The sequence below is a fragment of the Rhinolophus hipposideros genome, assembly GCF_964194185.1.
Source record: "Rhinolophus hipposideros genome assembly, chromosome: 25".
NCBI lineage: Eukaryota > Metazoa > Chordata > Mammalia > Chiroptera > Rhinolophidae > Rhinolophus > Rhinolophus hipposideros.
Window position 1 is genome coordinate 23,660,163 of NC_138071.1, and position 18,013 is coordinate 23,678,175.

The 18,013-nt window shown below is 38.1% G+C and overlaps 1 protein-coding gene across 2 annotated transcripts in view; it reads right to left on the bottom strand.

The window, feature by feature from the left end:
* TPK1 (thiamin pyrophosphokinase 1) overlaps positions 1-18,013 on the bottom strand; it is a 258,460-nt gene that overhangs the window by 152,966 nt on the left and 87,481 nt on the right. For both annotated transcript variants that reach the window (XM_081038287.1, XM_081038288.1), the window contains exon 5: positions 6,296-6,368. In XM_081038287.1, the coding sequence (XP_080894413.1) occupies positions 6,296-6,368 (73 nt within the window). The remainder of the gene's footprint in view (positions 1-6,295; positions 6,369-18,013) is intronic.

The following is an 18,013-nucleotide window of genomic DNA, read 5'->3' on the forward strand; positions in this document are numbered from 1 at the left end:
CCCATTATTTTGACAAAGGAAAGTTATATTCAACCCCAAATCCCCAGTTTCCTACAATGTAAACAAACACCTTTGTAGAAGTGACAGCCATGATGAAGAGACGTAAAATGATGAGCGATTTTCTGCTATTGTATTAGGTTGGTGCAAAAGTAATTGAGGTTTAAAAGCTTAAAAATAATGACAAAAACCGCAATTACTTTTGCACCAACCTAACACGTTACATTTATAGCATCGTATACTTATCGAAAGGAACACAGGTTCAAGATGTTAGACATACTACCCTTATCTATCAAGAGTAGTCTTCAAAAATTTGGGTACGGCCATGCCAGTGTTAGATGACAATGAGAAAATATTGCCAAGAAATACTGATTTAATAAAAGATATTCTTTGATAATTCATGGACTTGCCTAAAAAAAAAAAAATCGTATTTTTCCCAATTCTGAGAAAGATACAATGAAAGACGAGGAAACAAAAATCTGCCTGGATGTCTATCGCCACTCAGTTTACAGAGCTAGAAATACCTGGTGGCCTAGAATCTTGCCTTGTCTGTCATAGAAAACTGGTGGGTTAGCATCAACCCAACCTCTCTGGTAGTCTCAGTCATCATGCGTACTGGGGTTCCGCACGTCTCTTCAGTCCTTCTTGCCTTTATAACTTAATTCTATTAGGGTCTTTGGCCCACTCCATGGGCCAGTATTCTTGACCACTACACTGTGTTCTTCCAGGACTTGGCAGGGTTAACAGAGAAGATAAAATCAGAACTTAGATCTCGAGTTCTATTCCTGATTTATGACTAGGGTCATTTTCACCACACAATCTAGAACACAGCCTTGTGTTGATGGCAACACTTTCTGGAATGCCAAAATACTCACTTGTAGCACAGAGGGAGACATTCTTATACATACAAGCGACCTATGCCCTTGCTAATTTTCCATTACCAAATCACCTTGGGTCTTCAATGTTCTATCTTAGCTCAACCCTCTGTCCTATAACTAGATTGTATGTAATTTAATAATTTATCAGTTTGTTTAGTCACTTTTGGTCTGTCCCAACTATTGCACCCCTGCTCTTGCCACCCCAGAAGTGGGGGTGAAAGGAAGTGACCTGATGGAAAGGTGAAGGCAATGAGTTTGGTTATCACATTGGTGGTGATACTCACATTCATTCCGAGGGATGGTAAATACCTTGTGCAAGGAACAAGCAACTGTCTGGCCCCAAAGGCCAAAGGTGCAATCTGTTGACAAGCAGCAGTAGCAACTGAGTCCCAGTAGAAAAAAAAAAAATTATAGAAAACATGGATATCGATCCCAGGGCTGCCTCTGACTAGCTCTACGATTTTCTTCAACTCATTAAGCTTTATGAGCCTCAGTTTCCTCATCAGGAAATTGAGCTGAAACATTGTTTAATTTGTTACTGCATTTTAAATTATTTTACAAATTTTTCATTATATTTATATTTTTATCTTCTATCCTACACACCTACATTTGTGGAAAAAAGCTTGTTATTCTGTGCCTTTTTAAGACATTAGGTAAATACTGCAACAAGTTTCTTAACCTCCTAAATGTTAAGGATATATCTTTAAAACCCCCTTTCCCATACCCTGTGAAGACTCCACAGACTATACAACAATTAAAGAATATCAGAAATTACATGAGATATTACAGTTTCTTCAAAAATTCTCGGGAAACTGAGACACCGGTGTGCACCATATGGAATTAAAGAGACTGAAATAGGTGATTTTAGTCTTGATTCAAGGAAGCACTGATTGACTCAAAGTGAAACAAACAAACAAACAAAAACATATAACAAGGGGAAAATCTCTAAGAGACATTCTTCATTCTGAGTTAATATTAGTGAACCAGGCAGGGAAGAAGTAAGACAAATGGGCAAAAGGAGAGGCACAAAGACTTCATAGTTACCCAAAAAGGAAAGCTTTAGGGAGTAAATTCAGAAGGGCAGGCCAAGGGCACGTCACACGCATCAGGGAAATGGATTACAAGCAGCTGAACTGTGAGCATGTATAGTCAGAGTTTATTATCTCTGCATGTCTAATATTGCAATAGGTAAAACGCAGCACTGGCACGGGAAACTACACTGATAGTTACAAATCACGTTGTACGTCACTTGAGATTTCAGACGACAGCTTTGGTATTGATTCAGTGGTAGCGCACTGCATCCCGAAACGTGCAGTTTTCAAACTGCCGCATGCACATTAACAAAAGGTGTAAACTGTCTATCTTGCTTCGGACTCTATGGACCATATGGAATTAAGTGGGGGATCAAAGCTTGCCCCCTCTTTGTCCAAAACCCAAAGACAAAAATAATTAAAGTATGGATATAAAGACGAGTAACTGGGTTGGTATGTAATTTACCTTGAAGTGGGTTTTATAAGATAAAGACCTAATCCAAGAGGAACTGCGAATGGCTATGTTTTCTTCTTTCTCCTTACGTATTCCTAACTAAAGACCAAGAATGCATTATGACCTCATTCACACGTCTTTCTCATGGCCTAACACTCAGACATCAGCACAAAGTCAGTCAGATGGGGTGGTAGCCAGTCTCCAAGGGGCCTGCCTACCAATGACTCCTGCCTCCTGGTACTGACACCCGTGCGGGGCCTGACCCCACCGGGCAGCAGGGTTGGTCTGTATGAATAGAGCATTAGGCAGAAGAGATGGTAAGATAGTACATCGCTACTGAAATGAGGTCATAAAAAAGACAGCTACTTCTGCCAGGTTGGCTCTCTAGCATGCATGCACTCCCTCCCTGTCTGGAAAGCAAGCGGCCCTGTTATGGGCAGCCCAGGGACAAGGAAATGATGTCTCCAACCAATAGGCAGTGAGACCAGTCAACAAGCACCCGGATAATCTTGTGAGAGAACTGGGGCCTCCAGGCTCTCGGTGGAGCCCTGAGATGACTGAGAAACTAGCTATGTTATAATCGCACGAGAAACCCTGAGTCAGAATCATCCAGCTCATTGACTCTCATACTGGTTACCCAGAGAAACTGTGATACAAAAATGGTTTCCTATTTTAAGATAACTTTTAGGATAATTTGTTACACAACAATAGATAACTAAAGTTAAACCTTGAACAACACAGATTTGACCTGCATGGGTCTACTTATACGTGGATTTTTTTTTTCATAAGTGCATTGAAAAGTTTTAGGGTATTTGCAACAATTTGAAAAAACTCGCAAATTGCGTAGCCATGAACTATGGAAAAAATAAGAAAACGTTAGGTATGTCATGAACGCATACAACCTATGCAGATACTAGTCTATTTTATCGTTTACTACTATGAAATATATACAAATCTATTATAAAAAGTTAAAACTTATCAAAACACAAACCCAGAATGTGCATGGCACCCTTCGCAGTCAACGGAAATGTAAACGCACATAAAGCTGCATGATCAAGTCGTAAGTGTGTAACATTACCTATAACACATACTGCACTCGTATAATAATTTCCTAGCAACGTCCTGTTGTATTGGTTACACTAGGCTAGCGTAAAGCAATCAGATTGCTGCTGCTTCATTATCAATGCAAGAATTGTTACACCTGCCAATAAAGATGAATCTTTTTATATTATCTTAGTTTTGACGTCTCGCGTCAGTAATATGTATAATATCTACATTGTTTTGTATCATATAAGACAGTACTGATATACGCACTGACAGATGACGTATCTTATAAACAGAAAACGTAAATCTACAGTATCAAATACAGTACAGTGCTATAAATGTATTTTCTTTTCCTTAGGATTTTCTTAACATTTTCTTTTCTCTGGCTTTCTTTATTGTAAGAATACAGTATGTAATACATATAATATACAAAACAGGTGTTAATTGACTGTTCGTGTTATTGGTACGGTTTTCAGTCAATAGTAGGCTATTAGGAGTTAAATTTTGGGGGAGTGTGAATTTTTAACTGTGTGTGGGTGGGGTGGTATGGGGGGGGGTGGGAGAGGCGTGGTGATGCCCCTAAGCCCTGCATTGCTCCTGGGTCACTTGTAACACAGAGGGCAACCTCTGGGGTCTAAAACATTCTGTTGAAAAGTTGACCAATCAAATACTTTATATCTTAGTGTTTGCAGAAATTAAGCAGGCATACCAATTTAAAATTTTGTATAGTCATATAAATCTGGATTTTTTTTCTGTAAGTCAAAGACGTATCTATGGGAGAAAAAAAGTTGTATGAATAAATGTTGGCTAAAAATTTTCACTGATTTTAAATTTCTTTTTTTAGTTTCCTCACTAAAGCCCCAGGGGCAGCTTCATTGAAATGCAGACCAGGTGGGAGAAAAAAAGTGTAGCCGGAAGTGGAGATAACCTCCTTTCATTTGTAACAGAGCAGCTTAAACACTGCTTAAATTGGAGATAATGGCTGATATGAATTGCGTGTAATGCTGCATTAACTTGTCATTATCATCATTATTGAAACTGTCGCTAAACATTCACCAGGACCTATCCAGGGCACATTAGCTCTACCAAAGACATCATCCATGCCTGCCAGAAACAGATCCAACAAGCTCAAAAGCAGTTAGTTCTCGCAGAGATATGAAAAGCCTGGATTGCACTGTATCAATTTACAACTACGCAATGTAGGAATTAGAACATGCAGCTAATCCTGCTCTAAAAACTAAAAGTTTAGCAAATACAAATTAGGTTTTAAGGTTAAAAAAAAAAACTGAAGCAGAAAATACAAGAGAAATTCATCAAAACATATTAACTCAAAATGTTCCTTTATACCTGACCCCATTTGCCGCATTCAGAAATTAAAAAGCCGACTTCCCCTGATTTCCTGACATTTCCTCATCCTGTGCAGGAATGATCACTTCCAGTTGTGCCAAGCAAGTAGCGTTTAAAAGAGGAGGCGAAAAGTCCCATCTGGCCAGGTCTTGAACTTGTTTCTAAGTCTGCTTGTCCCTGCCTCTCCTGCTGTTTCTCATGCTCCCGAAAATATGATTAATATCTATGAATTAGTAAAACTCTGCATTGTAAGCAAGTCTGAGGGCTTTCCATCCCAATGAGGTTGAGGTATGGAGTTAATGAGAAGTGAGGCCGCAGGGAATGAACAGAAAGACGACAGTGTTAACTTAATTGAGCATGAATAGCAAACACTGACTTGGGAACAGTCTTGGTTTGCTGATGGGAAGTCTCATCAGCCAGCGGGTGGGCAGACAGAATGTACACAGACCTGCACTCACTGCCGGCCCAGAGTTCCCGTATCGGAACAGCCTAACGCTATAAACTTGGTACTTTGGTTTCCCTACCTAGAATCATGTTTCTTTTTTGTCCTTCTTTTTCTTTTCCCTTCTTTCCTTCCTTCGGTCACTCCCTCCCTCCCAACTTATTTGCTTCATTTTGTAAAAGTTTTCCTCTTTCTTCTTTTGAATTTATTTCATCAAGCCCCAAGCCTTATAAAGAATTTAAAGTTTTATTATTTCAATAACTGCTGTTTCTTGTAAAAATATGCATAATTTGCAAATGTCAGTACAGAATAACACAGAGGATGGTGTCGTGGATGTAAGAATTGCTGAGACTGTAATTTTTATTTTTAAAACCAGGCATTATCCTCTAAAGCCAGTGAAAGCTTGAATTATTGATTGCTATAATACTTCTGTATGTCTTCCATCATTCTCAGTTAGATCGTTTTTATGTTCTTAAGTGGCAAGTTCTCTGGAAGATTTTCACAACAGCAGTGACAAAACAGCACTTTAATAAGCTCTAGGTTATTGTTAATTTCAAGTTGGATTCAGAACTGGGTAATAACAGTTTCAAGAAAACTAAATATTAAAGGGAAAAACTAGTTCTGTAATTATGCATTTTCATAAAAATTCATTTACAAAGATGTTTTTATTAGTTTACAATGCAAAAAAATAGACACAACTTAAATGTAAATCAATTGGGAATTGGTTAAGTAAAGTACAGTACATTCATTAAATGAAACTAAAAGTGACTTGTGAAAAATATGTAATACCCAATGAGGATGTGGACAATAATAGTATATTATTAAATTAGCCTATATAAACTATAAATTCATTTAAAATATATGTTTGAAGGACTAAGCATTTATGCTTATCTGATGGTGATAGAATTTTTAAGAGCGTTTCCATTTGTCATTTTCTAAATTTCCATTTGAATGTGTATTACAATTGCTATAATTTTTTTTCAGTAACCAATGAGTTTCTGAATCCCTACACATATACACCAATCCCTACACAAAGCAGAAAGAACATAGGAAAAGCAATCAGATGAGAACGATCTTAAATATAAAAGTGTTTACGGTTTACCTTACTGGCGTAGTAGTCTCTAACATCAGGCCTAATGGAGTCGAAGTCTCCATTGATGAATTCAGGCAAAAAGCTGAAAGAGAGTTCCAAGTCAGTCAATTATTAAGACTACTTACTTGATAACCATTAAAACTCTGATGATAAGGACCAGAGGGAGAACTAATGTACACAAAAGTAAAAAAAATACAGTCTATTTACACAGTGAATGGGATGTCATGTGTTACACTCCTGGTTTCAGGATGTATGATTGAGGGAAATCCTACACATCAAACTAATTCATCAACTTAGTCAACATTAATATTGCTTTAAAAAATAAAGATTAAAGAAAGCTATTGGTTTAAAAAACTCCCAGTTCAAAAACCCTAACACAAAGACTCAATATTTATATATTACTTTCTACATATATACAAATCTTTATATTGCACACCCACACAAGTTCAGAACTTTCAACAGATTTGAACAGAACAAATGATGATGAGAATTAGGCATTCTTTATAGAGCAGGAGTCAAAGACATTTCTCCAATATCCTATTGACATAGTTCTAGAAGCAGGGGTCTTTTAGATAATTCTGAAATATTACAAAGCTCATGGTTACTAAATAGAGGGAGAGCATTCCCCAAAGTGGATGTTTCTATCCAATTATCTTATTTCTCATCTCTACCATTTATATTTTTTCAAAACTCATTTCAGAAAGCTTACCTTACTCTATCTACATAAACCATCCATTATTATTTTTACACAAAACATCTCCATGACTTGGCAGAATTTCTTCCCACTTAAAACACCTAACTGTGGAGAAATAAAACTTCCCTGGATTTCTCACTGCTCCTGAAAAAAAGCCCTAGCCTCCTGAAGCTCCAAAATGTATATGATATAAAGAAGGGAATGTTTGCTTTCACATCCTCCAGAATATTCTTCTCTACACATACCATGAGAATGAGCTCTGTAGGCTTTTGTCTAGTTAGCTGTTCTGATTCAAAAGAATAAGAAAACTTCTGTATGTCTTCTCAAGAGGGCCCAATTGTTACATAATAGACCAGGTCCCTAGTTAAAGCGAGAATGGCACTTTATCTTCCCAAGTATTACATGTCAAAAGAGATGAAATCCCAGACTTGGAGACATCTGTAGGTCATAAAAGCCAAGACATGGGACAGCGGGGGGAGTACTCTGGCTCCTAGAGAGATTTTACTGAAAACGAACACAAAAAACCCAATGCTGACATTGTTCCTTTGTATAATTTTTTTCAAGTTCTTAACTCAATTGTAAGTATTACTTCTTAGGTCTAACCAAGTCTAACTCGTCTGTGTTGGACCAACTCTTCTTTGAGCTATATGTCTTCCTAGGACTAACCAGTAACAGGAAGCTCTACCATACAGATGTGGACCGCACAAGCTTAGATTTTGTTGTTGTTCCCCAATAATGGTTACTGATGGAAATTTTTGGTAATTCATAAAATTTTTACGTTAATCAATTGCTTCCAGAACTATTCACTGAATACCAACCTTGTGCAAAAACAATACTTTATTTCAGAATAAGGCAGAATTGGGAGGTAGTTACCTAGGTTTCTACATCACCTTGCCTGATTTCAATATTTTCCCATAAATTTTTCTCCTCAAAATATCCCTGCCACCACGTTTATTACTTTCAATTTCATTTTATACCTATATAGGTAAATACCTTATACCTTACCCCTATTAGGACTGAAAATAGACTATTGTGTTTTTTTGTCCTGTTGCAAAAATTTACTCATTTTTAACGTTTCTTTAAAATGCCTCCATCTACCAACAGTCAACCATATACAGATTAAAACTCATATAGATCACAGCATATTAGTGCTTTTTATGGCCTGAAGGTATGTGCCCTGCTCCCCCCGCAAAAAAAAAAAAATCTGTATGTTGAAATCTTAATTCCTAATGTGACATTATTAGGCGGTGAGGCCTTTGGGAGGTGATTAGGTCAAGAGGGTGAAGCCCCCACGAATGGGATTAGTGCCCATATCAAAGAGGCCCCAGAGACCTCTCTGTTCCTTTTGCCTCGTGAGGACATAGTGAGAAGACAGTTGTCTACGAAGCAGGAAGTGGGTTCTCACCAGATACTGAATGTGCTGGCACCTTGATCTTGGACTTCCCAACCCCCACAACTGTGAGAAATAAGTGTTAGTTATAAACCACTCAGCCTATGGTATTCTTTATAGCATCCCAAAAGAATTGAGACAGTGCTGGAAGGGATTAAAGGAATCATCCCTCCAATAGCTTCATTATCCTTCGTGAGGAAGTGAGACCCAAGGAGCCCAGTGAATTGTGTCTGTATGGCCAGTAGCCAGCCCACTTCACCACTGAAAGCAGCCATTTCAACTTAGGACTTTGGTTCCGGGCTGTCTGAATCATGCAACTTCCTAATAAGACTGACTTTATATTGCTCTACAAATTTTAGTCCCCCAGATATCTAGAATCAATTTGGCAGTTTCCAAATATGATATTGATTTTGACAATAAAAATGTAAAATGACAACAGATGCTCAGAGGCAGGTGAATGTCTGTCCCCATGCGACATATCATGTTAAACAAAAAATAAGATCTCTTTTTATCTTACACTGTGAATAATGAAGGAAAGCAATCATGTAAATTCACTTATATTTTCATATAAAACATTAACAGGAAAACAAAATTATACAGACAAAAGATAAGTAACTCTGGTTAACTTTTAGTATAATTTTCTCTAATATAACATATATGATTTAAAAATGAACCAAGATCCTGATTTCTAAGAAGACTCAAGCCAAAAGCACATTGGTATACGTACTAAACTAAAATGACTTTCATGACTAAATGACTTTTCATCATCATATAACACAGTAGGCTTTGTGTACTTTTGCACACTGTAATTAAGTGTCCACCTTGCATTTCCTGAGTCACCTGGTGTCATGGTACCTGGGCGTTCTGAAGAGGTACTTGTTGGGGATGACACTTCCCAGATGTAGAGGAACTAGGTCATCATGTAAAAGACAGTTTATACGGGAAGGTTGCTTTCAGGACTCTTTGGGGCCTGAGAGCACGCGGGGAACAGCTACCTAAGGGTAGGTGGCTTATGTCCCCGCTGATCACATCTCAGTCTGCTGTGGACATACAGCAGGCCAGCTCACCTTTCCTGGCATCCTCAGTCTATGGGCACGGACTTGTTAGTACTGAAAGGTGTTCCAAACTCTACATAAATGGCGTAGACTCCTTAGATATTTGTATTTGGCTCTTGCCATACTTGCCACTCCCTCATGACAAAATAAGAGTTCAGAGAAGGCTGAGAGTAGTTAATGAGCTAAAGATCCATCACCAGTAATAACCAAAAAGAAGGTTGATATATTTAGAAAATATGCCTATGCGTGATGTATTACAATACGAATACTGTCCTCCATAGACGTGTCCTGATACCACTGAAGAAGGCTCTCCCTCCCAGAGCCTGCTTTGCTCCCAATCAATCCCTTAAAACCTATGTGTATACAGCATTAAATCTGTAACTTTCCATTCCATTTAAAGCAATTTCTAGAGATGTCTTTCAGCTCCTGCTAGACTGTAAGTTCTTTGGAGCAGGATCTGCCTCTGACTGACCTTGGTATTCCTCAGAGCACCAAACACACAGATGCTGAAAATAATATCATAAATGAAGAGGTAGAGCAGAAGAAGGGTGGGTAAGGATAGAGGAGATGAAAGAAACAGGGAGCGGGAGGGAAAAGGAGAAAGGGAGGAGGTTCAGAGGAGAAAGAGGATTGGAAAAAGGGAGGAGGGAGAAACAGTGAAAGGTTGGGGAGGGAAAGAGAGCAGGTGGAAAATGGTAAAAAGTGAAGAGAAAGGCCAGAGAGGAAAGGAAGGGGAAGAAGGGCTTGGAAGAGAAGACCGGGCAAAGAAACATTTATGAAGAAATGACTACGATGCTTTCCCCCTACTTCCGGGCGTGTCCACATTAGTTAACCTTTCTGAGCCTCATTTCTTCATATGTAAAATAAGGACAATTTGGAGTGGTCTTGAGGATTAAGAGTGACTGTATGTTAAAGCACTTAGAAAATGCCTGGCACACAGCAAGCCTGATTTAAGCCATATGGTTAAAATAAAAGTTATCACAAGAGAAACTAAGAAGCTTGCCTGAGGTTAGAAGGGTAATGAGAGCTAGAACCGAAATTCAAACCCAGGCAGCTCAGTCTTTGTCCTTTACCAGCCAAATGTACAGCCTGTCACAAACACATGCGTATGAAATGGAACAAGAGTTTCTTAGGGAGAAAGTTCTCGACATAAATGCATTATCCCAACGCTGATTTTATTAATCAGTGTTAATTTGGTCAAACTGCATATTTTAGAAAGGTATAACTGAGGCAGAAGGAAAGAAATATATGTGCTGGCTGCTAAAGGAAGGATAGGATTTTGAATAAAGGAATATGTTAGGAGGAGAATTAGAACATTGTATCGTGTAGCTAGAGGTACAAGGAAAAAGTGGTTCTCGGTCTCAAGAAAGGGGGAATTCATCATGCAAAGATTTGGGCTAACATTTTTTGGAAAACTGCAGAAACTTAATTGGGGTGGGGCAAAAAAGAGGTTGATCCAAATTACAGTAAGTAAAAATTGTACCATATTTTGACTGTGCTTGTAGATAACGGTCAGCTCAACAGTTTTCACAAATGTCTTTAAATATAACAAAAGCACCAAAAGATAGTTAAATGCTTATATAAGCATGAAGGAAATAATGGGAGTGAGTGAATAAAGGTGTTTACACTGATCATCTCAGGGAATGACATTTTCTAATTTTAATAAAGCACATCTTAATTTAATCACTAAAAAGAAAATAAAATTATAGATGCAAACAAAAAAGGGAGGGGAAAATTGAAAATGAAATGAAAACTCTTAGACTCTCATAATAACATTACATTTTGCTGAACAGCCACCAAGGTTGTTAGAAATGACTCCTAGTCAAGCTATCTGAGTAAGACAATGTTTTTATCTCAGAATATTTAATCTCATCTTCTCAAACCGAGTAGCCTAGGAATCAATACTTCAAGGCAGAAAATTAATTTCCAAATAATCATTTAAAATTTCTTTATATGCTAAAGAACACCCAATGAAAACAAAAATAACAAAAACAAAGGAAATACAGATAGAATCTCCCTATCACTCAGTTAAAATAAACATTAAAGATGATGAGGGGAAAAATACATGTAACTTTGCAAAAAAACTTGAATTAGACAGGGAGAAAAAGCCAAAAAAGAAAGAAAAAAGGCTGCAAAAAGAGAAAGATCCGAGGGCTTTTACTCTAGAGGAAACCTTCCAGGAAACATTTTTTGAATATTTCAAATACGTCAGTCTCTATATTTCATCCATGCATTTCATATTTATTAATTAGCATAATTCTACTGCATTTTCATAACAGTCCCATAAGGTTCATTTTTATCATCCTAGTTTATGGTAGAAAGCCAAGGCTGGGAAATACGAAGCCACCTGCACAGGTGTCACAAAGATCCCAAATGTTCTTCTCCCTCTCCTTTCTGAATTGAAGGAGAACCTAGCCTGGCGTAGGAAAGTTTTCTTACGACACTGCCCTCCCAAGATGCAATTTCACATCTTCCAAAATCATGGTCCCTATTTGAAATCTGCTTCCTGTTATGTCCAGTCAGAACCGCACAGCAATCAAGCAGCAGCATGGGTGCAACGCCAAGTGAGTCCCCATCATCTCCATCAATCCCTAGGTACGTCATCGTTATGCTTCCAGACTTACGATTTGATTTAATGAACAGAGAGGTGGTGAAGAAAGGCACAATCGCAAAATCATGGGAGGCTGGGTGAAAGCACATTTCATTCTAGGTTGTAAACACACACATGGGTATCCGATTCTGTGACTGAGGCTTCTAACTCCTATCAGCAACGGCAACTTTGTGGATAGTAAGAAATTGAAACACAGACTGCCACTTCTGCCCCTGGGACTTAAACACCCTCTATATACTGATGGCTCTACAGCCTGCATCTCCAGATCCTCCCTCAGTTACCTTTCCAACCACTCTCCCTAGTGTTTCCCCCTCATTCTCTCCACGTGTGGCAGATTGTTCGCAAAATTATCCATAATTATAATATGTTCCCCTTTCCATCTGTACTCCATAATGTGACTTACTAGAGCCTTTCCATCAAGAGGTGCTAATACGACGCTCTTTCGCCACCATGTGAATTTGCATTAGCCTGTGACATGCTTTGGCCAACAAAATGCAGTCGATATGAGGACGGCGTGGTAGCTGTGCAGCGAGGCTTCCAGGGCTCAGCCTGCCCTGGCTCTCCCGGCACCCCTCCCTGTGTCATGAGAACAATGTGGGGCAAGCCTGAGGCTCACAGGCTGCAAGACGGAGGATCAGAGAGAAAAGTCAGCTGACCCAGCTAATGGGCTGCCAACCTTCAGACAGGAGAGTGCTCCTGTGGACATCAGCACAAGCGCCTGCCCGCCCCACATCACGGACACGAGTGAGCCCAGGCCATCTGCCTCCTGCCCTGTGGAACTGGCAGCCACTGTTGTTGGAGGCACTAAGTGTGGGGGTGGTTTGTGGTACGACAAGAGCTACCTGATACTGTTCTCAGGCTCTGGGTCTCGGCACCGGCATTTTCTCTGTCTGGAAGGCTCTTCCTTTGTGTAGCCAAGTGGCTGCCTTACTTCTTCACTTCACGGAGATCCGAACTCCGAAGTCACCTTCTCAGGCAGGCCTCCCCTCATGTTAATTGCCACCGCCCTACCACAAAATATGCTGTCCTCCTCCTGCTTTACCGTCGTCCTTCTTGTCACTAGTAACGTACTTTATATTCTAATTATGTACCTGACTTATTATCTATCTCTATGAAAGTTCAGGGAAGTCAGGCATTTGGTTCCCTGCTGCATTCCAATGAATATATAAAGTTTTCAGTTTTTTTTTTAAAGGTAAATACTAAACAATACAGATTTGGTTCATTGGATTTATGCTTGTATGATTATTACTTGTAATTATGACTACATTAAAATTACTTCTTGAACACTGTTTTGCTTAAAATTTTACAAATAAAGACAGGGTGGTTCTGACTTTGATCGTATGATTTGTCCATTGTTGCTGGGTTTGGTATCCTTTGCCGCCTGTATCCGAACTTAACTCCATCCTATTAAAAGCATTAGATGCATGAGTGAAGGGCATGACCACGGACTCTCCCACTTCAGAGAACGAGTACCACATGGAGGAAGTTCACTGTGAAAGCCCTATGAGTGGTGACAAGAAGCCATTACTACATGATTATGGGGACATGTTCTTGTCACTGATGGATGTAATGCTCCGATGAGTGAACTACAGCTGTTTTTCTTGTGCCTAACACATGGAGCTGCTCTTCAGTTACTAATAACCTACCAACATACAGCCTAGCAGGAAAAAACAGAATACTCACTAGAGGCCGCTAGTGAAAAATAAGTGAATTTTGCATGAAGTAAAAAACACGATGACACTGTACATAGAAAAACGCATTCTAAGCGCGTAAGCTTCAGTAACCTTTTTAAGTACTATGCTTCAAGGCAGAAAACATTTTTCCTGTCTATAAACTCTCCTTAATTGTTTAAATAATAGAACTGTATCTGAGGAAATTTTATCTTTAAAATAAATCAAGGACATTTTGTAAAAATTTACAGTATTGTGTTCTTAAAGCACAGCTGGGCTTTTAAGTAATGAAATATTTTTACATATTGCAAATGAGAAAAAAAAAAGTATTCTCTTATTCTCTTACTCAATTGTCGCAAACGTTCAAGTAAATAGAGCCCTGTGCTGTGTAATGCAAACTTGTCTTGGTAATATTTCATTGAGAGGAACAATTTTTTAAAAAGCAACAGCATAGGGAATATAGTCAATAGTATTGTAATAACTATGCATGGTGTCAGATGGGTACTAGACTAAGTGAGGGGAGCACTTCATAAATTATGTGGATGTCTGACCACTGTGCTGTACACCTGAAACTTACATAATATTGTTTGTCAACTGTAAATTAAAAACTTTTAAAAGGGAAAAGATATCTAAGGTACCTTTCCTCCCACCTAGGAAAATCATGAATCATAAAATGAATGGAATTTAAAAGAGTTTACTTAGAAAAAACATGATAACATGAAGTCTTGGAAAATATATAGAATCTTCTGATTAACATCAAGCTTTTATAAAACTAAGAAAGTGTAGTCTACATACCTTTTTTTTAATTTGAGAGGAATGTTATTAAATTTCTCAGAATGCATCTTCACTGTCGCTAAGAGAGTAATGTATAAAAACACCTTATAATTAGGGGCATTTTATATGACAGTAAGATTACGTCAGGGAGGTGCATATGGAGGAGGAAGTATGCAGGCTCTTAACAAACACCATTAGACTGTCCTAGGGCATAATTACAGCACTGGCAGCCACAGAGAAGATGTTGTGCGTGGGCATTGTGGGCATGTTTTGGTTTCCTTGGTATTTCTGTTGGCATTTGACTGTCCCTATCCATGTTTACAGAAACTAACACGGTGTGAGTCTTGAGTGTTAATTGCAATTCTCCATCATGGAGTTTAAAGAGTAAGTCAACATTTTTAATATGCATGACTTTTTATTCTAGTTTCTGTCATTTCCAGATCAATGTCCTCTTACTTGTCATTTAAGTTCCCTTCCCCTGATTTTCTCCAGCTCTCTTCCACTTCTAGGATATATAATATCCAGAATCAAGCATTTAAGATATAATGTGTGTGTATACACACACACACACACACACACACACACGTATACACACATAAATACATCCATGTACACAGACATACATGCACACACAATGTTTTGCTTAGGGTGGTAAGATTTTTCTGTAGTTCTTTAAATACCCTTTTCTGAGATATTTCAGCATATTCTTGAACTCTCTGGCTACAGAGGCAAAATTGAAGTCTTCACGGAATACTTTAAAGCAACTCTCAGATATCTAACCCAGGATCGCATGTGATAGTTCAGAGCTCATCTTGGTGTAATTGCCATTTGGGTATTTTCCCACAAAATGTATTAACTAGCTCTTGCTTAAACTGCATTCCAGCTGTCATTTTTCCGTGCGCTAACAATAGGAAGGCCAGAGCTGGCTCAGGTGCAATCTCATCATCAACTCAGATTTCATGTCCTATAATGATGTGACAACAAATAATATGTACCATCCTGCTGCTGGAATTATACTGCTGACTCTTGGTCCAACGCACAGAACCAAAATCTCAGTGACAAGAAAATCATGGAAGAAGTATCTAGGTGTGCGTCTGAAAGCATGATGTGTGGGTGTGCCTTCACTCAAATGCATGTGAAAACGAGGAATGGGCCAGTCCTCAACCTTTCAAAAAACAATTATATATACACACACACACACATATATACACACATACATATACATACATTTATATTTAATATATACATACAAACACAACGAGGTGCCAAAGAAACGTCTACAAGTGGACACTTTGGTCAGCGTTGCTCAAGCAGTAGTTATCTGTAATCAGAAGTGTCTGGACACTGATGGGAACCACTTTGAGCACCTCTTGTCATTGCAGAAGTCAAATGTGACTTGTATTCATCTTTTGTTATCAGCATATATTGAGCATTACAATTTTAATACAGTTTTCCTTTCTTAAAATGTGTATACATTTTTTTGGCACCCTCTGTATATATAAAATTGTGTGCGTGTGTGTATACACACACGCACACACACATATATATGCACACACATATATGGTATTATGTGATTACTCATAATTTTTGATTTAACACAGCAGTCTAATAATATATTGAAGATAAACCAAAAATTGTGTTGAAAATCATGGCTCTTACATCATATTAATGAACACTAAAACAAAATTGACTTCATGTTTTTAAAAATAAGTAAAATTAAAGGAGCCATGTGTTACTGAAAATTTTTTTACAGATGATCCAGTCTTCTCTCAAAACATCATCTGAAGGTAATTTATTTCTGAGGAATATCCACAGTGCAGGAAAAGGGTTTTGTCAGAAACATAGTTTATGAACTAAAATAGCCATAAAGAACAATGCCTCGGATAAAATTTAGCTGCAAACTGACTTCCTGCAGCTGCTTAAAATGATCTCACACTGAAAGTTTATCTTGATGTCATGCATGATCTGACAAGAATCTTTGTATAAACTTCCCCCCTCCTCCAATGCCCTGACTGATTCAGAGCTTTGCATGGATAACTTTGAGACCTCTGATTTATAGCATTTGAAAATCAACAGCCTAAAATATATTACTAAACTAATTCAATCAATAATTCAAGATAAATATGTCCTCATAGTTTGTTGTGTAGGGTTCTTTAATACCAAGATTCTTAGTACAAATTTTCATTTAAATGTGCTAATTATTTTTACCTTCCATCATTTTGATCTAAAAAACCAATAATGTTGACATGCTTAGAAAGCTTAGTAATTTGATTGTATAAATAATGTTTAATAACAACTGGCTGAATCAAATGACTAAATATTGCTTGAGGCTAGGCTTGAGGCTAACATGACTGAGCAAATGTTTGCAGAATTTTTACTAAGATACAGCAAATATAGGCCATAGATATGAGCCTCTACTACTATTTATATAACCTCTATTGTTGAACTGACAACTTCGAAAATTTTGTTTGCTTCTAACTAAAAGAATTAATATTCCATCCAAAGAAGCACTTGAAAAAAATGGTACGTAACAGATTCCAACTAAACGGGCAATTATTAAGAATGAAGTCCATCAAATGCATTGAACGAACAAATAAAATGGTGGTGTACCATGTAATGGAACGCTACGCAACCCTGAAGAGGAACAAACTACCAATACACACAGTAACACGCAGGCATCTCAAAAGTATTTGCTAAGTGAAAACGAGTCACATACAAAAGACAAACTGTATGACTCCACTTATATGACATTCTAGAAATACGGTGTGGGAGTTGGGGATTGACTGTGAAGGGACAGGAAGGGATTTTGGGGATGATGGATATCTTACAATCTTGACTGTCGTGGTGTGTACAACTGCATACCAGTTCAAAACGAATTGAAGTGTAGGCTTAAAATGGATGCATTATCGTGTATGAAATTATACCTGAACACACTGGTTAAAAACAAAACAGAATCATTCCTTCATTCCAATCACAATATGGAAAATGCTTACACTTTTTCTAAGAAGTTGTGCAACTACTGCATGCAGGATATTAACCATGACAAGAATATTTGGAGTTATTGCCTCAAACTACAGCATGTATATTCACCTATTCTAGAACTCATCATACTATACTCTTCATCATACTATAGCTTTGAAAGGTCAGCCTCCATCCTCACAGCTTCTCCAAATCTTTTATGACCAGCCCAAATACTACATTTCCTCATCAAGATTTCTCTGAATATGCCAGAAGGTAGAGATCCCTCCTTAGAAACGTCAGAGGTGAAGAAACTACATCCCGAGGAAGTGAAATTATTTGTCAAACATCTCAACAGTAATGAAGTTGCAGAATCAGATTTTGAGTCCTGACCTAAGGAGTGAGTCCATGCACTCACCACACAGTTCCCAACCCGGAAGCTACTGCTACCTACAACCAAGTGGACCGACAGAACAAAATTGTTAAGTTACTAAAATGTGGACGAACAAGTCATTGTTTTATTCAAGGGTGTATCAGATACTTGTTGCCAGGTACCTGCTTTAATTATATTGATA